This window comes from Acinonyx jubatus, chromosome E4 (genome assembly GCF_027475565.1).
Source record: "Acinonyx jubatus isolate Ajub_Pintada_27869175 chromosome E4, VMU_Ajub_asm_v1.0, whole genome shotgun sequence".
In the NCBI taxonomy this organism is placed as follows: Eukaryota; Metazoa; Chordata; class Mammalia; order Carnivora; family Felidae; genus Acinonyx; species Acinonyx jubatus.
Window position 1 is genome coordinate 47,596,970 of NC_069395.1, and position 25,079 is coordinate 47,622,048.

Here is a 25,079-nt window from a genome sequence, read left to right on the forward strand (position 1 = left end):
GACAGGTGGATTTGGAGTGCAGAGAGTACCATAACCAGAGACAGCCCAAAGCAGCTAGTTCAGATGTAAAAAGGGGGTTAACAGGAAATAAGGAGGGAGCATTGGGGCAGCATAACAAAAACAAGGCCGTAGGAGAAGCTTTGGGAGAGAAGCTGATTAACTGGACTCTTGGCAACTTCAGTCATAGGTCCCCGTGAGAGATACTCAAGTAGATAGATCAAGAAGGCACCATTAAATATTCGGGAGTTCTCCATACGCAACTAAAAGTGAAGGCTCTAAATATGAGAATCGTACATAATTACAAACAACAACAACAAAATCCAGGGAAAAGGGATCCTAGGCATATGAGTGTAGCTGGACTTTTTCACAAACAGTTCACTATTCTGGGATGACGTGGTGGCAGGAGGGGCACACGTGCCATTGAGAAGACTCTGCAGAACACCACATTTTCAAGACACAGGAAGAAAATCAGAAAACACTACAGAAAAAGCAGTGAAGGGGGGAGAAAAAAAGAGAGAACCGAAAACTAGGAGTGCTCAGTGTAAACAAAACCAGAGAAAAGAAAAATTTCAAAGACTGTGCAGTAAGATCAAATAATAAGCTAACCCTTTTACCTCCCTCCCCTTAACATTAATCTGGCATCATCTCCACTACTCTTCTCCTTAATATTGCCCACGAACCCTCACAACCAGGGGGTGAAAACATTGCTTTTCCGCTCCAGCCTGAATGAGGACTCACATTTTTCAGAGGACAGTGCTGACGTGCATACCACTCTTGGGAATAAAAGCACAGGATGACTCCGTTGCCCGCGAAAAGAGAAGTCCACACCATAACATTCCAAAATGGCCTTTTCCGACTGTCATTGACAATGAAGTTGAAAGCCACTGAAGTCAGAAAGATGATAAAAAATGTAACAATCTGTCAGGAAATAAGTGGCTTCAGATATATGCTCTGATCATCATCACAATGAGCATCAACTGTGGGTATTCAGGTTTATTTATTTATACAGGTATACAGGTCTTATAAGTGAAAATGAAACTTCAGAGTTAAAATTTACCAGTGATTAATTGGAAATCAAATAATATTCAGGACAGGTGGAAATATATTTCATGGACTCATTCATATTTAACCTTGTCCCTCCACCCACCCACCCAAAAAAGGGTCCATGTTTTTCAGGGAGAGAACACTGAATTGTTTAAAGTTTTCATGACCTCCCAAATTACTGTTGTCATTAGTCTTCAAGGCTCTTTATGTCCATTTCTCTACTTCAAATTTAAGCACCCTGCAACAGTGTGTGTTTCAATTACTCAAAATCAATGTTGTAAGCATCTCACAAACACTGCCTCGAAATGGTATTAACTAACATCTGGTTTTCTAGACTGCCTTATAGATTTTTTTCTTTTTTAATTAATTTATTTAAATTTAAGTTAGTTAACATACAGTGTAGTACTGGTTTCAGGAGAAGAGCCCAATGATTTATCACTTACATATAACATGCAGTGCTCATCCCAACAAGTGCTCTCCTTAATGCCCATCACCCATTTAGGCCATCTCTCCACCCAACACCCTCCAGCAACCCTCTTTCTTCTCTGTAGTTAAAAGTTTCTTATGGTTTGCCTCTCTCTCTGTTTTTATCTTATTTTTCCTTCCCCTTCTCTATGTCCATGTTGTGTTTCTTAAATTCCACAAGTGAAATCAATGATATTTATCTTCCTATGACAGACTTTTTGCCTAGAATACACTCTAGTTCCACTCATGTTGTTGCAAATGGCAAGATTTCATTCTTTTTGATCGCTAAGTAATATTCCATTGTATATGTAAACCATGTCTTCTTTATCCATCTATCAATGGACATTTGGGCTTTTTCCATAATTGGCTACTGTTAATAGCGCTACTATAAACACTGGAGTGTATGTGCCCCCTTTGAATCACCATTTTTGTATCCTTTGGATAAATACATAGTAGCACAATTGCTGGCTGGTAGGGTAGTTCTATTTTTAATTTTTTGAGGAACCTCCATACTGTTTTCCAGAGTAGCTGCACCAGTTTGCATTCCCACCAACACTACAAAAGGGTTCCCCTTTCTCTGCATCCTCACCAACATCTGCTGTTTCCTAAGTTATTAATTTTAGCCATTCTGACAGGTGTAAGGTGGTATCTTACTGTGGTTTTGATTTGTATTTCTCTGATGAGGATTGATGTTGAACATCTTTTCATGTGTCTGTTAGCCATCTGGATGTCTTCTTTAGAAAAGTGTCTATTCATGTCTTTTGCCCATTTCTTCATCGGATTATTTCTTTTCTAAGTGTTGAGTTTGATAAGCTCTTTATAGATTTTGGATAGCAACCCTTTATCTGATACATCATTTGCAAATATCCTCTCCCATTTCATCAGTTGACTCTGGGGTTGCTGATTGTTTCCTTCACTGTGCAGAAGCTTTTTATCTTGATGAGATCCCAATAGTTCATTTTTGCTTTTGTTTTCTTGCCTCCAGAGAAATGTCTAGTAAGAAGCTGCTGAGGCTGAGGTCAAAGAGGTTACTGCCTGATTTCTCCTCTAGGATTTTGATGGTTTCCTGTCTCACATTTACATCTTTCATCCATTGTGAATTTAATTTTGTATATGGTGTAAGAAAGTGATCCAGTTTCATTCTTCTGCATGTCACTATCCAGTTTTCCCAGCACCATTTGCTGAAGAGACCATCTTTTTTCCATTGGACACTCTTTCCTGCTTTGTCGAAGATTAGTACACCATAGATTTGTGGGTCCATTTCTGGGTCCCTATTCTATTCCATTGATCTATGTGTTTGTTTCTGTGCTAGTACCATACTGTTTTGATGATTACAGCTTTATAATAAAGCTTGAAGGCCAACATTTTGATGCCTCCAGCTTTGGTTTTCTTTTACAACATTAGATTATTCAGGGTCTTTTCTGGTTCCATTCAAATTTTACAACTGTTTGTACTAGCTCTGTGAAGAGTGCTGGTGTTACTTTGATAGTGATTACATTGAATGTACATTGCTTTGGGTGGTACAGCCATTTTAACAATATTTATTCATCCAATCCATGAGCGTGGAATGTTTTTCCATTTCTTTGTGTCTTCCTTAATTTCTTCCATAAGCTTTCTATAGTTTTCAGCATACAGATCATTTATCTCTGGTTATTTATCTCTAGGTATCTTATGGTTTTAGGCACAAATGTAAATGGGATAGACTCCTTGATTTCTCTTTCTGCTGCTTTATTATTTGGGTATAGAAATGCAACCAATTTCTCTACGCTTATTTTATATCCTGCAACTTTGCTGAATTCATATATCAGTTCTAACGGTTTTTTGGTGGGGTGTTTCAGGTTTTCCATGTAGAGTATCACGTCATCTGCAAAATGTAAAACTTTGCCTTCTTCGTTGCCAATCTGGATGCCTTTTATCTTTTTGTTATCTGATTGCTGACGCTAGGACTTCCAGTACATAACAGTGGTGAGAGTGGACATCGTTGTTGTGTTCCTGATCTTAGGGGAAAGCTCTGTTTTTCCCCATAGAAGATGATATTGGCTGTGGGATCTTCATAAATGGTCTTTAAGATGTTGAGGTAAGTTCCTTCTATCCTTACTTTCTTGGGGGTTTTCATCAAGAAGAGATGCTGTACTTTGTCAAATACTTTTTCTGCATCTATGGAGATGATCATATGGTTCTTATCCTTTCTTCTATTAATGTGGTATATCATATTGATTGATTTGCAAATATGGAACCAGCCTGCAGCCCAGGAATAAATCCCACTTGATCATGGTGAATAATCCTTTTAATGTACTGTTGAATTTGATTTGCTAGTATCTTGATGAAAATTTTTGCATCCACGTTCATCAGGGATACTGGCCTTTTAATTCCCCTTTTTAGTGGGGTCTTTACCTGGTTTTGGAATAAAAGTAATGCTGACTTCATCGAATGAGTTTGGAAGCTTTCCCTCCATTTCTATTTTTTGAAACAGTTTGAGAAGAATAGTTATTAACGCTGCTTTAAGTGTCTGGTAGAGTTCCCCTGGGAAGCCATCTGGCCAAGGACTCTTATTTGTTGGGAGATTTTTGATAAATGATTCAATTTCTTTGTTGGTTATAGGCCTGCTCAAATTTTCTATTTCTTCCTGTTTCAGTTTTGGTAGTGTGTGGGTTTCTAGGAATTTGTCCATTTCTTTCAGATTGCCCAGTGTGTTGGTATATAATTTTTCATAGTATTCTCTTATAATTGCTTGTATTTCTGTGCTGTTGGTTGTGATTTTTCCTCTGTCATTCATGATTTTACCTATTTGGGTCCTTTCTCATTCTTTTTGGTAAGTCTGGCTAGGGGGTTATCAATTTTGTTTATTCTTTCAAAGAACCAGCATTTAGTTTCATTGATCTGTTACTCTGTTTTTCTGTATCATTTATTTCTGCTCTAGTCTTTATTATGTCCCTTCTTCTGCTGGCTTTAGGCTTTATTTGCTGCTCCTTTTCCAGCTCCTTTTGGTGTAAGGTTAGGTTGTGTACTTGTGACCTTCCCTGCCTCTTGAGATAGGCCTGAATTGCCATGTACTTTCCTCTTCTGACTGCTTTGCTGTAACCCAAAGGGTTTGGACTGTCATGTTTTCATTTTAAACAGCTTCCATGTTTTTTTGTTTTTTTCTTATTTCTTAATTTCCTGGTTAACTCATTCTTTAACTTCCATGTATTTGAAAGTTTTCCAAATTTTTTCTTGTGGTTTACTTGCATGGTATGATATAGATTTTTTTCTACCTGTTGAGAGCTGATTTGTGACCCAGTATGTGATCTATTCCAGAAAATGTTCCATGTGCACTCAAGAAGAATGTATGTTCTGCTGCTTTAGGATGAAATGTTCTGAATATATCTGTTAAGTCCAACCCATCTAGTGAGTCACTCAAAGCCACTGTTGATTTTCTGTCCATTGTCAGATCATCTGTCCATTGCTATTAGTGGGATATTAATGTCCCCTACTATAATGGCATTATTATCAATGAGTTTATGTTGTTATTAATTGATTTATATATTTGGGTGCTCCCACATTGTAAGTGTTGCTACAGTTGTTAGATTTTCTTGATGGACAGACCCACTATGATATAATGCCCTTCTTCATCTTGTTACAGTCTATGCTTTAAAATAGTTTGATATAAGTATGGCTCTTCCGGCTTTCTTTTGACCTCCATTAGCATAACAGATGGTTTGCCATCCCCTCACTTTCAATCTGCAGGTGTCTTTAGGTCTAAAATGCTCTCTTGTAGGCAGAATACAGATGGATCTTGTTTTTTAATTCATTCTGATACCCTATGTCTTTTGGTTGGAGCATTTAGTCCATTTACATTCCAAGTAATTATTGAAAGATAGGAGTTCAGTGCTATTGTGTTATGTGTACAGTCGGGTGTTTCTGGTGACGTTCTCTGGTCCTTTGTCGTCTTTGTTGCTTTGGTCTTTTTTTTCCTCCACTCAGACCCCCTTTAAATTTCTTGCAGGGTGGTTTAGTGGTCATGAACTCCTTAGTTTTTGTCTGGGAAAGCTTTTCTTTTTAAGTTTATTTATTTTTAATGAGAGAGGGGTAGGGAGGGGCAGAGAGTGAGAGAGAGTCCCAAGTCAGGATCCGTACCGTCAACACAGAGCCCAATGCATGGCTTGAAGTCGGACGCTTAACTGAACCAGCCACCCAGGTGTCCTGGTCTGGGAAACTCTTCATCTCTCCTATTCTGAATGACAGTCTTGCTGGATAAAGCATTCCTGGCTGCATATTTTTCCCATTCAGCACATTGAATATTTCCTGCGAATCACTTCTGGTCTGCCAAGTTTCAGTGAACAGGTCTACTACTAACCTTAGGTGTCTAGCCTTGTAGGTTAAGGACCTTTTGTCCCTAGCTGCTTTCAGAATTCTCTCTTTATCTTTGTATTATGCAAGTTTCGCTATATGTCATGGTGTTGGCCTGTTTGTGTTGACTTTGGTGGGAGTTCTCTTGCCTCTTGGACTTGGATGCCTGTTTCCTTCCCCAGATCAGGGAAGTTCTCAGCTATAATTTGTTCAAATAAACCTTCTGCCCCTCTTTCCCACTCTTCTTCTGGGACTTTATGATATAGATATTGTTTCGTTTCATGGGATCATTGGGTTTCCTAAGTCTTCCCCTGTGATCTAACACTTTCCTTTCCCTTTTCCAGCTTCATTATTTTCTACAATTTTACCTTCTATATCACCTATTCTCTCCTCTGCTTCTTCAATCCTCGTTTTCACTGTATCCAGTTTGTTTTGCATCTTAGTTATAGGATCTTTTATTTCAGCCTGACTAGTTCTTAGGTCTTTGATCTCTGCAGCAAGAGTTCTCTGGTGTCTTCCAGGCTTTTTTCAAGACTAGCTAGTAGTCTTACGACTCTTGTTTTCAATTCTTGTTCAGATATATTGTTTTTGTCTATTTTGAGTAAGTCCCTACCCATGATCTCTTCTTGACCTTTCCTTTGGGGAGAATTCCTCTGTCTTGTCACTTTGGCTAAGTTTCTGTCTTCTGTGTGTTTTAAAATCTTGTTACATTTCCTAGACCTGAGAGTAATGCTGTTAAAAAGGGGCTGCACACTGTCTGGGGCCTGGCACTCGAGGAAGTGTTTCTGGTATATGCTGAGTGCACTCTGCTGTTGCATTCTGGCTGCTCTTTCCCACTGGTCAGTCCTCTGCAGGGCTCCTCCTTGTCTGCAGTGAGGGAGTGTTTGGACCTTTAACTAGCTGTGTTTTGATTTGTTTGTTGGAGTAACCCTGGAAAACAGGAGGAGAAAGGGAAAGCCTGATCCCCCCACCACCACCAAAATGAAAAAAAGAAAAGGAAACAAAAGGGAACAATAACAACAAAAAAACTCTCAAACAGAGAATCAAAAAACTATACAGCTGATTCCAAACAAAAAGGAAAAAAAAAAGAAAAAGAAGAAAAAATAAAAAAGCCCCTTCCAAAAAAGAGAGAAAAGAAAATGAAAAAAACAAACAAGAAACTATAAGCCTGGTTCCAAAAGAAAAAAAGAAAAAAGAATTGCAGGTGTCATTGTCAAGCACTCGATTTTCAGTGCACTTGGTGCATGCTGGGTGCTGGCTGTGCTGGTCTGGAGGAGAGGCCAGTTGCGGTTGAGTTGGGTCAGCCAGTCTTGCTCCAGTAAATAAGCAGTTGCCAGGCACAAAGGGGTGGGGTTTGGTGTAAGGAAGTCCTGCCTCCACTGGGGGCAGCTGTGTTGTTCTCTGAAGTCCCACAGTGTTGATGTTGGGGGCGGAAATGGTGCCATCCCAATCTCTCAACCCCGGACCGGGGATCTCATACCTCCTGGTATTCAGGCAGTCCTCACCGAATAGCGAGGGCAGTCAGCTTGCCCTGTGCTACAACTATCCTGCACCTTCTCCTTGCAGACAGCTGGGATCCAAAACCCAGCGTCTAAAAGGACCCAGCATCATACAGATCCGCTCCCCTCCTCTGGGGTAGAGGCTCTCTACCTTCATGATGAAAGGCCTTTGGCTGGCACCTACTGGGTCTTTTGTCCTTGGGGAGGCAAGAAACCCTCTTCCAAGAGTACTCCAGGAAGGAGAATGTTCCCTCCCAATGCGCCCCAGAGATCTCTACACCACTCTATACACTCCAGGACCAACTCCGTCCTCCCCAGGAGCGCACGCCAACAGCTCCAATCCAGAGAAGGTTGCGCACTTCCAAAACCTCAAGAGTTTGAGCTCGGAATGCAGTTTGCAAACAAACAAACACACAAACAGAACTAGACACTCGGTGCTTCTCGCTCCCCAGTCCATGGTCCAGAGAAGTCTTCCTCTTGTGCTAACTCAGTGCCACACTTTCTAAATCCCTCTCTCTTTCTCTCTCTCCCTTTTGTCTCTTCACAGAAAGGGTTCCCTCCCTTCCATGGCACTGCCATTTTCCTCTCCCCTAATTCACTTCCACTCGCCTAGTATCTGCCAAGCTCTCTTCCTCCAACTGTGGAGATTCTTCCGCCACTCCGCAGATCAATTTCCTGGGTGTTTCAAGTGATCTGACCTCAATACTAGCTATGTTTGAGGGATGAGGAAAGCCTAGGGATCCCCCTACTTCTCCACCATCTTAACTCCTTGCCTCTATGCTGCCTTGTGTTTTCTCAATTTCTCTTTTACCTTGATACTCAGTACTCACAGCGTGCCAAGATACTTACTTCCAAAGAACATGAAGAGCACGAAAAGCACTGGATAGAAAAAGTTCAAGCAAACAGCCAAGGCATATTCATGCACTACAGCAGACACAGCAAAGACAGCTAACATGGCAGCCCATTTGAATCTCTTCGTGAAAAACTAGGATAAAAGGAGAATAGGAAAAAGTCATTTTTTAAAAAGTAATAAGCATGAACTATATACAGCTGACCCTTGATTTTCTTATAACATTTTCTTTTCTCTAGCCTACTTTATTGTAAGGATATAGTATGTAATAATACGTATAACATGCAAAACATGTGTTAACCAACTATTTGTTATCAGTAAGGCTTCCAGCCAATATTAGGTGATTAGTAGTTAAGTTTTGGGGGACTCAAAAAATTATATGCGAATTTTTGACTGTGTGGGAGGGTCTGCACTCTTAACCCTTGTGTTGTTCAAGAGTTAACTGTATATAAGACTTAAAATTATCACATGCTAAAGGCACCTATTTAATTATGTTTGTATTTGATTTTTCCGATCCACTCTTTGGATTAAATGAAATGTAGTGAAATAATTACAAAAAACATCTAATGCTTAAGAATCCTTATTTTAGTAAAATGAGGCATTGTCAAAGCCATTAATGTCAAAGGATCTAGGCATATTTTCAAAAACTTATTTGTAACTTCTATTTGTAATTCACTACCACAGACCACAGTTTTCATATATAGATGGACACATCACATCCAATCTCAACCTTTAGAGTAACACTGTACGATAGATAGGACAGGCATCCTCCCCATTTTCACAGGTAACTAAATTATGATTTATTTGGAAGGAAGCGACATGCCTTGTCCATAAGTGAAACTATATTTACAAATGAAAGAACACTCGACTATAGCGCTATTTGCACATCATGCTATTGCTTAACCCAACAGTCACTTACTTAACAACTAAAATCTGCAATCCAGAGATACCAGCATTAATCAATCATGAGATTCAAGATTACACTTCATCAGTCTAAATAGATTCCATTCTAAAGAAGGTCTCAAAGACACATATCACCAACTGGAGATACACCAAACATAAATGTTTCCCTTTTTTCGCAAAGAAACAAAAACAAAAACAAAAACCAAGAAGCTAGATTATTTGTTGGCAATCAGATTCAAAGAAATGATCCATTACTGGTAGATGATTTCAACGTCTCCAAAATCCTCCATGCGTTCTTACTGTAACCATGTAAACTAAAACCCAAAGCAAAACCATGGTATTAGATCTAGTAATTGTACATACTAGTCTCTAAGGAGTAGTGTTCAAAGCATAAGGTTTCTTGGACATATAGACCTAAATGGCCCACAGCAAACTGAAGACAACTAAGTATAACTTCTTCCAGCGGCACAATACTAATACCTTCTGGAAAAGAATCTCCATTTTTTGAACATGAACTAAATCTTGCTGCTTACCCAAAGAAAGTCCTTGTAAGCATAGTAATATAGCCAGTCATGAACTACCACATTCCAGGTCCTGTAATAGTTAGAGTATGATGTAGAGTTCCACCAATCCTGAGGGAAAAAAAGCAAAGGTTCAGAACTACATACACACACACACACACACATACACAGAGAACCAAAGTAAAACACCCTGAACGTTCCTAAAGAGCACACGCACACAACATAATATCCAGTGTGTTATAATTTGTTAGTCCATACACTGACGTCAGAAAAAACTTAAAAGGCATTTTGGTTATTAGTGTTCAATAAGACATGAATTCTGGTTCTGAAGTCCCTAAGCTCATTTGTCTCATTATTAAAGAAGTTACGATGGAAGATACAGAACATACAGAATTATTAAATCTAAGGTTCATCTAAACAGCAAATCCCCTTACCTTGCTAAAACACAAGGAGAGAATTCTAAGGTCATGTACACTTAGTGTGCAAACCTGAAGAAACATCCACTGGTACCACAAGTGACAAAATTTACGTTGCACAAGGGAGTGAGACAATGGTTACCTGCAAGTCCCGGTGCGCCTTCATACATATCTTGCTCCCTACTTTCAGATCAAACCAATGGAATCAGAAAGCTACAATTTACAACCCACACTCCCAGTTTCTTTCAGAAAGGAGTGCAAGGCTTTGGGTGTTGCCAGATGAACCACGAAGAAACAAAACTCCAGAGGGCTTTAGGCAGGGTCACAGAACACTGTGAGCAACCCCGCTCCTGTGTGAAGCTTAATTCCAACTTTGCAAGTATAAGAATACTATCTTAAGCATAATTGAGGCCTTTCAAAATAAAGGAGGGAAAAGTGATTTCCTTTATGAACTATGACACAATCCTACACAATTTGCTAAGATCACTCCTCCGGCACCAGAGAGCCAATTTCGGATGAAGGATCAGCAAAGTCTCATGATGCCCTCTGGACACTTGCTTTCCCACTTCATCACCCACACAGGTACCAGCAGAAACTTTACACTTTATTAAGGGGGCAGATATTAGAGGTAGAAGATGTGGCTGTGAGGCTGTGCTAACTGCATCAGTATCAGAATTTCGGACTTAATGTTGGTAAAACTCATGGAAAAAAATTTCACAACGTTTATGTTAGAAAGCTAGTAGCCAACAATGTTCAAATACTTAACAATGAAGATGGAAGTACTTAAGAAAAACGGGAAAAGAAAGAGAAGTGCAAGTATACATTACCCTATAAAACATCCTGTCACCGAAGCATAACATCTCAGCAAAGGCATTGAGCCAGCAGTGCAAAAAGGCAAAAAACATAAGGAACAGTATCAGCACACCTAAAAATAAGATGAACAATATTAAGAGTCTTTCCAAATCGTTCATATACCTAGCAGTTAATTTTTTTAATGTTTATTTATTTTTGAAAGAGTGCATGCACAAATGAGAGAGGGGCAGAGAGAGGGGGGGACAGAGGATCTGAAGCAGACTCCGCGTTCACAGCAGAGTCCAACGTGGGGCTCAAACTCACGAACCACAGGATCATGACCTGAGCCAAAGTCGGACGCTTAATGGACTGACCCACCGTGGCACCCCCCCAGCAATTAATTTTATGTCACCATTTGATTAGTCGTAATTTTTCTGTAAAATAAAAGTTACTGTTCCAGCTTACCCATTCAAGTGATGACAGAATGTTCTTTTGAAAGTGATTTTAATTTTAGAAAGCAATAATTACCTTCCAAGTGGGTTTCAAGATAAAAAGAAAAAAAACCAGGCTAGGTCATTTGTTAAGTTTATCTGATTTGAGAGAGAAGGAATGCTAGTGGGGGAGGGGGAGGAGGAGGGCGGGGAGAGAGAGAGAATCCCAAGCAGGCTCCACACTGTCAGTGCAGAGCCTAATGCAGGGCTCAAACTCACACAAACCGAGAGATCGTGACATGAGCCAATGTCAGACGCTTCACCAACTGAGCCACCCAGGTACCCCCCATGACCCAGCCTGTTTTTAATAGAAATGCCTAGATGAAACCTGCTTTAGACTCTGTGTCTCCCTCTCTCTCTGCCCCTCTCCTGCTCACACACTCTCTCTCTCTCTCAAAAATAAAAATTAAAAAAATTTTAAAAGAAAAAAAGAAATGCCTAGATGTACAGCTTAACTTGGTACCCAAGGCCTTTTAAAATCTGGCCCTCATGCATTCCTCTAAACCAACTGCTTAAAACTGTGGGAGATTTGGGGGCACCTGGGTAGCTCAGTGGGTTGAGCATCCGACTTCAGCTCAGGTCATGATCTCACGGTTCACGAGTTTGAGCCCTGCATCGGGCTCTGTGCTGACAGCTCAGAGCCTGGAGCGTGCTTTGGATTCTGTATCTCCCTCTCTTTCTACTCCTCCCCTCTCACACTCTGTCTCTCTCAAAAATAAATAAAGATAAAACAAAAACAAAAACAAAAACAAAAACGGAGATTTTGCTCCTCAGAGAACATCTGACAATTCTGGACACATGTCATTGTCACGACTCAAGGGATACAGGCTGTACTACTGGTATCTAATTAGAGAGGTGGGGATGCTGCTAAATATCCTACAATACACAAGATAGCCTCCCCAAACGGAGTTATCCAGCAAAATGTCCAAAGTGACCAAGTTAACCGATCTGACTCTACTCGCACTGCTGTAAACATTGTCCATGACTGGACTCCTGCCATCCTAAAATCCTCCGTATGCCTCTGCTTCCATCCCACCACCTAAAAGCACATTTCCACCAGTTCTGCCAAACATCTAGCTGTTTTTTCAAAACTCAGTATCAAATGTCATGTCCGATGTGATGCGAAGTTCATCAGCACCTTGTTCATCCCAGTTGATATATATTACGTTGTAACATAAATTATACGTTATATTGTAAAATATCCGTTTATACGCCTACCCCTTTCATTCACCTGTTTATTAAAAAAATATCAAAACATATTTATGGAGCATCTATTATGTATTAGACAATATCGGAAAGACTGTGATTGGCTGACGGGCTGTAAGACACAATCCTTGATCTCAAGGAATTTGCAGCCTAGTGAGGAAGATATGCATTTAATACATATTCTATTAGAGGGACAGATAAAATAATTTATTGGAGTAAATCTCAGGGGACAATCATAAAGGATTACCTAGGAGCATGGGAGAGGGAAAGGAAGAAGGAAGGTAATAAAAGACATAACCAACATTTAAGAGGTAGAGAAAAAAGAAAGTAAAGGAAACTGTAAATATAATTAAAATGCAAGCTTCCAGAGAGTAGAGTATGTGTGTCCAGTTCACTACTAGGTCCACAGCACCTGGCACATAATTGGTACTCCTACATCTCTAAAAAAAGAACTAAGTGGAATGAATGAAGTTAGGAGATAGAGGTATGGCCAGAAAGACAGGAGAGTAAGAACAGGTGGTGAGAGGTTTCCAAACGTGGTCGACAGCATCCAACAAATGCTTCCTGGAGAGGAAGCAGGATAAAGGCTAAACCATCTACCGGATTTAGAATCAGGAGGTTACCAGTGATTTCAATAAAGGCCATGTCTGCGGCCTGGATGGAGTCGGAGAAAGATTACAGTGAAGTGGACAGTGAACGGGAAGATCAGGTGTAAATATGGACTATCCACAGTCACAGAAAGCAAAACTTGAGTGGAAGTCAGAAGACAAATGGGAAGACTGGGCTGAAACTGGAAGTATACTTACTTAGGAGACAGAAAGAGGGTGACATGGGTACAGATGTACAGATGAGTTCATAGCAAAAAGCAGGTAAATCAAAAAAGTGCATATTCAATAGCCCTCTTTTTCCTGCATCAATAGCCACATTAACTAGTACCCATGTTACCTGGCAAGATGGAATTAAATACACATAGGACCAGAACGCGAGCGCTGAAGGGCTCCTGTTTGATATTCCGAAACAAGGGGGTGCAGAGCCTTTCAAAGATGTAGTACATATAAAAAAGGCAACCAAAAACCTGGAAAATAAAAGGACATACTAATCATGGCTTGATAAGGAAAGACGGGGATTTTTTTCCTTCAATAGAAGAGAAATGTGACCCTCAGACTGATGTTCCCATCTATGTTCCATTTAATGCTACTACATAAAGTTGCCAACCTACAATCCTTCACAGATATTACTCAAGCCTAGTTTCTATCATACCTTCTCTCAAGCCTTTACCAAATTACATACCAAACCCTTGGAACCTACTTATCCTGCTACATAAAACCCAGAACAGAAGAACTTACTTCATAAATGGGTATTTGGTTGAGACAAGATTTTAAAATGGAAACTTCTGGGATTTATGATTCTTATCATTCAAACTATACCCACACATATATTTCCCAAAATAAAAAACCATAAGGGGAGGGAGAAATAAATGTAAAGGCTTACTAAAGTTACCAAATGAAATGACTTAATTAAAATAAATCCTTTTACGGAAAGAAATGACTTTTGATGTTGACAAAACAAATACCATTTACTGTACTGGTAACATTTTAAAAGACTTCAAAAAGCGTTCTAGAGTCCCCAGATGACAAGAATTTACCAACAGCTTCAACAGATTAAATTAGTATTATAAATTTGAATCCCCATCTCCCACCAATCAAGAAACCTCAGGTGGTTAAAGAAAAAATTCACCTGTAAAAACTGCATAGCGACATAACCCCATCTTACAGTGGGAGTCCTAAAAAGGAAGAAACAAAGTAAGTTTTCTAAAGAAAGCTAATGAACACAGAACATCATTTCTGGCATAGGAAATGCCTGTATAATTCTGTCCAGAATTACTGCAATCGAATCGGATTGCCAGAATCACCATTTGGGGCTTTCCCGTGCCAGCATGAGAATTAAAACTCATCCTATACTCTTTATAACCCTATATGAACTGGCCCCTGCCTACTATCCCACCTCGCTCAGGCTACACTTCTGGTGCTCAACACTCTTCGAACCTCGCGCTACCATTACCTGGGATAGTTGTCACGGTAGATGAGGGTAGGAGCAAACAGGAAGTACAGATACTGGTTGACTGTGGGTACTGGAACAATCTCTGGAAAAGGAAAACTGTGGTTAGATCAGACACTCTTCAACTTCTCCTGGCAAAACTAAAAGGGAGAAGAAAGCACACAATAGGGAAGAATAAAATGACTTCTCTTAGCCCACGTCACTTCTTCCTGATCTCCCCAGATGAAGACTTCTTATTCTTATATGGATTCAATATTACCGATCTGTCTAAACTAAGTTATTCCTGTGACTTAGAAATACCTTCTAGAGTTTGAAGCAGCAATTCAAAGGGAAGCACACGTGGGTGTAATGAGTCTATTAACATCCTATAAAAATAAGACCAAGTGTAAGAGGCTGGTGATCCATGTTTTTCAATTGTAGGTACGAAGGCAAAATGGGACAATCAGGAAACAGTAAGACAGTCTTCCAAATCAGTATGGATCCTACATATCTGAAATCGAACATATAACGTCTACAGAATGTAATAAGCCATCCCACTAAATACCAAAGGTTGAAATATTCTATTGAATAATCCTTGACCTAATGAAATTACATACTTGATTTCTCCTTAGCTGAATTTAGTACCCGAGGCACATTCTCTCTGACAAATGAATAGGCCTTCATTATGAAACGAATCTACAAAAGGAGGGGGGGGGAAAAGATGAATTTTCTACCATTGTCTTGTCTCCATAAGCAACCCCAGAACATCACTAGATTGTAATCATATAAAGAACTTCCTAATTTTGCATACACCAACTCAAGTTCACTTTTATGGAATAAAACAAATGAAAAACAAATTCTAAGGAAGGACATGTTATTACTCAAATTATTTTGCATCTAACAGCATTATCTATCACAACCGTATTACGGTAAGAAACAAAAAACCTATTCAAACAAAGTTTCCTGAAATAGTCCTTCCCATTAGTCACACAGAACATTACAGACAGCCAATGTAAGTCAGAAAATTCTAAAGGGTGTATGAACAAAATAAATCCTTTATTCAGATGGGAACCGTTTATATGACAGAACAATGAATCGGACACCTCAAAGGTAGAGTTTTTAATTACAAAAATATTTTATACTTTAAATGATTTCTACACGTGTTCAAGAACAAAATTTGAATTCACCCAGCACAGTTCAATATAATTACCAAGAATCAGAGGATACTGAAACTAGTATGAATTTTAAGATAGGAGATGATCTAGTTTACCACTTTAATTTTATACACAATAGCACAAAGAACCAGATAGAAAGATGTATCCAACTAATACAACTAAAAATAACAGAACATCAGTATTATTTTAACTAAGTTAAAATAACTAAGTTGCACTGCACTGGGCAACATTCAAAACCTTACCTGTTCAAGTATGACAATGCTCCGGGAAGCTGGTGGGAGCGTGTAAGCTAATGCAACATATGTTGGTCCCAAACCTAGAACTCCTATCAGGAAGACCATGAAAAGGAAGCCATGGATGAGACAATGGACCACTGGGTGAGAACTCCGGCTGTAGCCTCTGGCCCAATGTTGAAAGAGGAAATAGGGAATTGAAAGTGTACTCAAGAACATGGTCCACCACGTCCACATGGCAATAGGAAATTTGCCAAAAGCGTAAGACATGAGATTGAACTCAAGCACCAGCCTAGGGAGAAGAAGCACAGAGAAAGAACACAAATTTTTAATGTGCGTTGACTCACAGAATCCCAAACTTTCAGACCTAAAACTCTGAACCTTAGGAAACACAACAACATTAATCTACTCTAGTTGTGGAGGTAAGAGCTGTGCTAGAGAGAGAACTGCTCCAAAGCCTCTGCTTCACAATGTATCCCAACAACAAATTTTCTAAAACCCTAACATAATATAGTTTTTGAACATAAGGTACCCAAGATAACCTAAAAGAATAAAACTTTAAACTTCTTGTGATTAGATTCTAACATTCATAAATTTTCAGTTCTAAGATATTATAAAGTTAATATCTAAAGTATTGAAATAGCAATCACTGTTACATCCAAAAGATGATTTTTAAGAATAGGAGTAATTCAAAACTCTACTAATATACTATTAAACCATTATGTCAAAATGTGACTTTCTAATAATGCACATAAGTCAATGTATGATTACCACCCTATCATTTTTAAAGTTACAATTTCATTCTTACATTAAAAAGAAATGTTTTTCAAGCATAATTCCAATAAGCTACTTATTTTTAGTAACAACCTGAAATGCATACCATCGTAGAAAATTGATAAACTGTATATACAAAATTTTCCCATTTAGGAAAATTATTTAGAAACTGCTAAAATGTACTAAAAAAGACCATTTGAAAAATAAAACGAATGAAACTTCCAATATTCCATTTAGTTGTGCTCTTGAGAGAGAGGAATCTCATCCTCCAGTGAGCTGCTCTGGGATTTCCTGAAGCAAACTTAACCAAATCACCAAAATTTACCAAAATTTAAACGTCACAAAAGCTCCCAACACCCCATGCAGGGACTAGCCAAACGTTCGTTTTCTTGCCTTACCTTCCTTCATCAATGTAATCTACTACGAGTGTGCTGAGGATAAAGAGAATGAGCAGGGCAATAAACATGTGATATATTGTTCTGATGTGGTCCACCTCAAACAGCTCGCTGTAAATGCAGTTCAAACCAATAAATTAATTATCTATATTTAATTTTAAAACACCACATATCAAACACTTAAGGCAGTTCGGCAGGGGTTTAATCAATCTACCCTTGACTAGTAATCACGAGCAAACATCTCCAGTAGTAATCACAGAATATTAAATCTGAAGCAGAGATAGTCAATGACATGACCAAGGTAAAAACTTAATGTAAAAGCTTAGCATAAAGTTCTTTCTAATAAAATGATACTGCCTTCTAGAAATAGCATGGATATCAAACATTTAAAACAAATGATGGGCATTCTTGAAAACCTGCCAGAAGTGGCTGTTTTGTAAGTAGGCAAAAGGCAATGAAAACACAAAAGCTATTCCAAAGATTACAAGTTTTTTTTTTTAAATCTTATTCTTACATTCCACTCCCTACACTTAACTTACATTAAGTGCTATCTATTTCCAACATGTTAAGATTCACACACATGTGGGGAGCCTGCGTGGCTCAGTCTGTTGAGCGTCCAACTTTGGCTCAGGTTGTGATCTCACCATTTGTGAGTTCGAGCCCCACATGTGGCTCGCTGCTGTCATGCAGAGACTGCTTTGGATCCTCTGTCCCCCTCTCTCACTGCCCCTTCCCTGCTTGCACTCTCTCTCTCTCAAACATTTTTCAAAAACATAAAAAAAATTCATATGTATGCATTTCTATAACGATGATAATCAACCACTACCCTACATATCTATAAACTTAACCATTTACAAATGCTTTTATTTTCTATCCTCATTGATCTTTTCATTTAAGATAGGGCTACTTTTAAAATACAGCAATGACTTTCTAGATGACACCTTCTTAAATAGGTATTTTTTATATTTGACTAAAACAAGTTTGTTTAGCTTTGTTTTTGCAAAGATGTGTGCTCATCATCTAAATAACTTTTCGATGGTATTTTAGATTGCCCTGGATTAGGAATCTTCAAATTCTAATAAAAACCCACCTGAGCCATAAAATATTTATTTCCTTGGTTACAAAAATGTTTTATAAGGGCACCTGGGTGGCTCAGTCGGTTGGGCGTCAGACCTCGGCTCAGGTCATGATCTCACAGTCTGTGAGTTCGAGCCCCGCGTCAGGCTCTGTGCTGACAGCTCAGAGCCTGGAGCCTGCTTCAGATTCTGTGTCTCCCTCTCTCTCTGCCCCTCCCCAACTCACACTCTGTCTCTCTCTCAAAAATAAATAAACTTAAAGAAAAATGTTTTATAATTATCGGATACTTGAATTTTATTTTTTTATATAGCACAATTCTATCATTAAAACCTTCATTACAATGTTCAAAATCATTTATTTTCCCTTTTATGTGAAAAGCCTGCATTTCCCCCCAGACACAGATTTTAAAAGATAAATTTCTTCAAACAACAGTGTGGCAAATACTGTAACTGTATTCTATATAACATAACAGGTCCAGAAAACTGGCCTTCTTGGGGCGCCTAGATGGCTCAGTGGTTAAGTGTCCGACTTTGGCTCAGGTCATGATGTCACAGTTCGTGAGCTCAAGCCCTGCATGGGGCTCTCTCTGCTGTTAGCACAGAGCCTGCTTCAGATCCTCTGTACCCCTCTTTTCTTCTCATCAAAATTAAGTAATACAGATCAAGTTGGCTCACAGAAAGCAAATTTTGGTAAGTAGAAGATGGTTATTTTTTTCTGTTTTGAGAGAGAGGGAGAGCGTGCATGGGATGTGGTGTATGTGGGGGGCGCAGAGGGAGAGGGAGAGAATCTCAAGCAGGCTCCACGCCCAGCTCAGAGGCCAATGCAGGGCTCAATCCCACAACTCCAAGACCATAACCTGAGCTGAAATCAAGAGTCAGATGCTTTAACCAACTGAGCCACAGGCACCCTGAAGATGTATTGGTTTTAAAAAGCACATTAAGACACTCAAGGTAATTTTTCACCAGCCCAACTATTTCAGATGACCTGTACTAATGCAGGTGAAATTATAGTAGTCTATTAATGAATAAATGACTGAGTAAATAAATGATCTACTCAGAGAATACTATAAAAGAAACAATCATTACCTACCTAAAGTACACCTTTAATTTGCAGTTCACAAATGAGGTCGCCATGATTAATATACATTGCTTGATTTTTTTTTTTCCCCATAAAATTCACACAATCAGGATTCTAAACTAAGTAAATCTGAGAAAACTATCAAGTCTCTTGGCTGGCTAGCCAAAGACATGAAAAATATACATAATATACCAAGAAGGCAGCAACACCAGAACTCTCATAATGGGGTTTACCTAATCAGAAAACTTTTGTTCTAGCTTCTTCAGTAATAGGTTCTCTGCATCACAACTTCAAGGAATTTATCAGAGGACAGTTAACCATTGTTACCGCTAACTCCTCCTTTAAAACTAGACATAGAACCAGAAGATCACAGAGGAGGAAAAGAGACAGCAAGTGTACAAGAAGTATCAAAACCAATGGTTTATATCAATACAGAACAAACTCACTAAACATGTGTAGATTAAGCAGTGATTTTAATAATCAGAACACTTTTAATTCAAACTAAGAATTTAATAAAAGCAACTAAAAATACTCACTCTAAGAGAGACCGCCTTACAACAAAAATCTTTCCATGTTCTGGAGGTGCTCTGAGATCTCTGGAAAGAGCAAAAAATTAAATTAAAATATAAATACAGCAAGTATTTTAAGAAATGTAAACCTATAGATAAGAGAAACTATAGCATATAACATTAATAAAGCAGCTTCTCACTATGACCCAGGCACCATGTTAAGGGTTTTATGCATGTTGTATCATTTAATGTTGAACAATGCTGTGAGCTATATACAGGCCTATCTGGTTAGGAAAGAAGAGATGTCACTAGAGCAGGGTTCAAAGGCTCTCCATAGCCCAGCCCCTATGGAAATGCATGCCTGCCATCACACAGACAGCCACTCTCTTCTCCTAACAGGCCTCTAGCCCTGCTCCAGTTCACACGCTGTTACTGGCCTGTCCTCTGAAACTGCACTGAAATTCATGATGCCAGGGCACCTGGGTGGCTTATTGGCTAAGCATCTGACTCTTGATTTTGGCTCCGGTCATGATCTCACATTTTGCGATTTTGAGCCGCACTTTGGGCGACCGCAGGCCCCACTTCAGGTGAGCATGAGCCCCACTTTGGGTAAAAACAAAACAAAAAAAACAGAAGCCCCACCTTGGGTGAGCCCAGCTTCTCTCTCTCTGCCCCTTGCTCACTTGCGCCCTCTCTCCCTCAAAAAAAAAAAAAAAAAAAAAGGCATGGTCTTAAATGAGGTACATGTTTGTTATAATCCTCATATTAACATGAAGAAACCCACCCTTCAAGTGGTTCATTTGCCCAAGACAACACAGAGCTAATAAAAAGTGGTATTAGCATGTGAATCCAGGCATTTTTCCTGCAGTCCATATTCTGACTACTGAGCATGATCAGAGTACATGTTTGCACTAAAAGAAACTAATATTCATACTTACTTAGCTCTATGGTTTTTATCTCCTTCAAGAACAGAAAAGCTCGTGATGGCACACCCCCCACTGTCTAATGATGTTGATTTCTCAATGAGATTGTTCACAAAATCATCAAAGTGACTGCCAACTTCCTTCATAAAAAATGGCTTCAATTCCTAAATTTTAAAACAAATTAAAAAAAAAAAAAAAAGAACACATTAGGAACTAGCACATGCTTGCAGGTTATTAACATTTTTCCAAAGGATTCTCTTAAACAGAGCTAGATCAAAAGAAATCCATGTTTCCAGACTCATTCTATGAAGCCAGCATTACTCTGATTCCCAAACCAGACAGAGACCCAGCAAAAAAAGACAACTACAGGCCAATATCCCTGATGAACATGGATGCAAAATTTCTCAACAAGATACTAGCAAATCAAATTCAACAACATATAAAAAGAATTATTCACCATGATCAAATAGAATTCATTCCTGGACTACAGGGCTGGTTCAGTATTCACAAATCAATTAATGTGATACATCACATTAATAAAAGAAAGGATAAGAACCACATGATCCTGTCAATAGATGCAGAAAAAGCATTTGACAAAATACAGCATCCTTTCTGAATAAGAACCCTCAAGAAAGTCGGGATAGAAGGAACATATTTAAACATCATAAAAACCATACATGAAAATCCCACAGCTAATACCATCCTCAATGGGGAAAAACTGAGAGCTTTCCCCCTGAGATCACGAACACGACAGGGATGCCCACTCTCACCACTGTTGTTTAATATAGTGTTGGAAGTGCTAGCATCAGCAATCAGACAACAAAAGGAAATCAAAGGCATCAAAATTGGCAAAGATGAAGTCAAGCTTTCACTTTTTGCAGATGACATGCATGATATTATACATGGAAAACCCGACATGCATGATATTATACATGGAAAACCCGACAGACTCCACCAAAAGTCTCCTAGAACTGATACATGAATTCAGCAAAGTTGCAAGATACAAAATTAACGTACAGAAGTCAGTTGCATTTTTATACACCAATAATGAAGCAACAGAAAGACAAAGAAACTGATCCCATTCACAACTGCACCAAGAATCATAAAATACCTAGGAATAAACCTAACCAAAGATGTAAAAGATCTGTATGCTGAAAACTATAGAAAGCTTATGAAGGAAATTAAAGAAGTACAAAGAAATGGAAAAACATTCCGTGCTTATGGATTGGAAGAATAAATATTGTTAAAATGTCAATGCTACCCAAAGCAATCTACACATTCAGGGCAATCCAAATCAAAATCGCACCAGCATTCTTCTCGAAGCTAGAACAAACAATCCTAAAATTTGTATGGAACTACAAAAGACTCCGAATAGCCAAAGTAACATTGAAGACCAAAGCGGGAGGCATCACAATCCCAGACTTTAGCCTCTACTACAAAGCTGTAATCATCACGACAGCATGGTATTGGCACAAAAACACATAGACCAATGGAATAGAACAGAGACTCCAGGATTGGACCCACAAATGTATGGCCAACTAATCTTTGACAAAGCAGGAAAGAATATCCAATGGAAAAAAGACAGCCTCTTTAGCAAATGGTGCTGGGAGAACTGGACAGCAACATGCAGAAGAATGAAACTAGACCACTTTCTTACACCATGCACAAAAATAAACTCAAAATGGATGAAAGACCTAAATGTGAGACAGGAAACCATCAAAACCCTAGAGGAGAAAGCAGGAAAAAACCTCTCTGACCTCAGCCGCAGCAATTTCTTACTCGACACATATCCAAATGCAAGGGAATTAAAAGCAAAAATGAACAATTGGGACCTCATCAAGATAAAAAGCTTCTGCACTTCAAAGGAAATAATCAACAAAACTAAAAGGCGACTGATGGAATGGGAAAAGATATTTGCAAATGACATATCGGACAAAGGGCTAGTATCCAAAATCTATGAAGAGCTCACCCAACTCCACACCTGAAAAACAAATAATCCAGGGAAGAAATGGGCAGAAGACATGAATAGACACTTCTCTAAAGAAGACATCCAGATGGCCAACAGGCACATGAAAAGATGCTCAACGTCACTCCTCATCAGGGAAATACAAATCAAAACCACACTGAGATATCACCTCATGCCAGTCAGAGTGGCTAAAACAAACAAATCAGGAGACTATAGATGCTGGCGAGGATATGGAGAATGGGAACCCTCTTGCACTGTTGGTGGGAATGCAAACTGGTGCAGCCGCTGTGGAAAACAGTGTGGAGGTTCCTCAAAAAATTAAAAATAGACCTACCCTATGACCCAGCAACAGCACTGCTACGAATTTACCCAAGGGATACTGGAGTGCTGATGCATAGAGGTACTTGCACCCCAATGTTTATAGCAGCATTTTCAACAATAGCCAAATTATGGAAAGAGCCTAAATGTCCATCAACTGACAAATGGATAAAGAAATTGTGGTTTATGTATACAACGGAATACTATTTGGCAACAAGAAAGAATGAAATCTGGCCATTTGTAGCAACGTGGATGGAACGGGAGAGTATTATGCTAAGTGAAATAAGTCAGGCAGAGAAAGACAGATACCGTACGTTCTCACTCCTATGAGGATCCTGAGAAACTTAACAGAAGACCATGGGGGAGGGGAAGGGAGGGGGAAAAAAAGTTATAGGGAGGGAAGGAGGCAAACCCTAAGAGACTCTTAAATACTGAAAACAAACTGAGGGTTGATGGGGGGTGGGGGAGAGGGGAAAGTAGGTGATGGGCACTGAGCAGGGCACCTGTTGGTATGAGCAGTGGGTGTTGTATGGAAACCAATTTGACAATAAATTATTAAAAAGAAAAAGAAAAGAAAAGAAATCCATGTTCAGTGAGCTCACAGAAGTAAAAACAGAAAACTGATTTCCACAGCCAAGCTGCAGATGCAGAAATGGCTATTGAAAAAGCAACATGCTAATTTATGTCTTTTAAAAATTTAACCCTTTTATGCATCAATCAAAATATCAAAGTAATCCCCTACTAAACGAACTTCTACAAAAGATGTATAAAAACAAAACAGAAATGATAAAAATGACAATCTATTTCTCTTCCAATTTTTATGTGGAAAATAACAAAAAGTAAAAAGTCAGTATTATGGCATCATTATATAATTTAAGTCCCTTTTCCTCTCAAGCCACCCCTACACCCACAAAGACCCACTGCTTGTATTTTAGGTCATGTCATTTCCACAGGATATCAACATTTATACGATAATATTTGTTACTACCTCCCCAACTATATATTTACCTAACCGTAACACACATACACTTTCATAACAAAATTGTTATATATTTTGCTCTCAAACTATTTTTACCATCTTAAAACTTACATATCCACAGTTTTTAAAAAGTATGAACCAAAAACATATTGTTCAGGTTATAACGGGCCACCTATTATAGGTATTCAAATTGTAAATCTGAGCATTTTTAAATTGGTAGGACTCATACACATAAAGGAAAAAGTCTTACAATTGTTTCAAGAAATAAATGCTCATTCCCCTAACTAAACTGTTTAGGTTGAGCCTAAAATATCACAAGTAGCATTTTTCTAGGTTGTGTTATACTAAGAGCTTGACTAAGTCTTTAAAAGTAAGCCTAAAAATATCAATGTATCTAATGGAAGCACATGAAGGTCTTTCAAACCGAGACAGGGAAACTAAAGGGATCCCATGAAATACTGCTTTTCTGTTCCTTTTCCTACTTCTATTCTTGCTAGGACTCATACCCCTGCCTTACATACACCTTACAGATCAGACAATGTAAGTCCTCCCTATAAAGGTCAAGGAGTTAGTGATTTCTTTGGAGTCTTGCAGCACAAGAGATAACACCTACAAGTGACCAGGTGGGGTGGTCATGACGGATTTTCCAGGACCCCTGGGCTCCAGGGCATAAGTGACTTAGAAAGGACACCTAAATGTGTGTCTTTGTTCCGAATGCCTGAGAAGACATGTCACCAGACCACAATCCTCAATAAAAAACCTGGACTCCAAGGAAAGACAAGTCTCACTCCTCTTTCCAAGTTTCCCAGACACTCCTTTATCTTCACTCTTGGTGTTCAATAAACTCTGTTCTCACTTCCTCTCAGTGGGTGTTGGATTTCCATCTTGCACAAAGCCAAGGACCCTCCTGGCTGGTCCTGTGGGACACCCCCTCTCTCTGGGTCCTCAGACCCAGTCCATCTGCATCAAAACTGCTCCCACAATTCCCAAATGCCTTTTGGGTCCTGAGCAGTGAGATTACAATAAAATCCCAGCTGCCACAAGACAGCAGACAGAGATGGAAAATACAAGATATACACATATAAACAACACACAGTGGA

At 39.0% G+C, this 25,079-nt stretch overlaps 1 protein-coding gene across 5 annotated transcripts in view; it reads right to left on the minus strand.

Moving 5' to 3' along the window:
• Window positions 1–25,079, minus strand: part of SOAT1 (sterol O-acyltransferase 1) — an 82,383-nt gene that overhangs the window by 2,231 nt on the left and 55,073 nt on the right. For all 5 annotated transcript variants that reach the window (XM_015075519.3, XM_027074327.2, XM_015075518.3 and 2 more), the window contains 12 exons: window positions 20,732–20,880; window positions 19,821–19,880; window positions 17,134–17,241; window positions 15,971–16,253; window positions 15,171–15,249; window positions 14,578–14,659; window positions 14,254–14,299; window positions 13,462–13,591; window positions 10,855–10,952; window positions 9,624–9,722; window positions 8,187–8,322; window positions 739–884 (listed from right to left, as the gene is read on the minus strand). In XM_015075519.3, coding sequence (XP_014931005.1) covers window positions 739–884; window positions 8,187–8,322; window positions 9,624–9,722; window positions 10,855–10,952; window positions 13,462–13,591; window positions 14,254–14,299; window positions 14,578–14,659; window positions 15,171–15,249; window positions 15,971–16,253; window positions 17,134–17,241; window positions 19,821–19,880; window positions 20,732–20,880 — 1,416 coding nt within the window. The remainder of the gene's footprint in view (window positions 1–738; window positions 885–8,186; window positions 8,323–9,623; window positions 9,723–10,854; window positions 10,953–13,461; window positions 13,592–14,253; window positions 14,300–14,577; window positions 14,660–15,170; window positions 15,250–15,970; window positions 16,254–17,133; window positions 17,242–19,820; window positions 19,881–20,731; window positions 20,881–25,079) is intronic.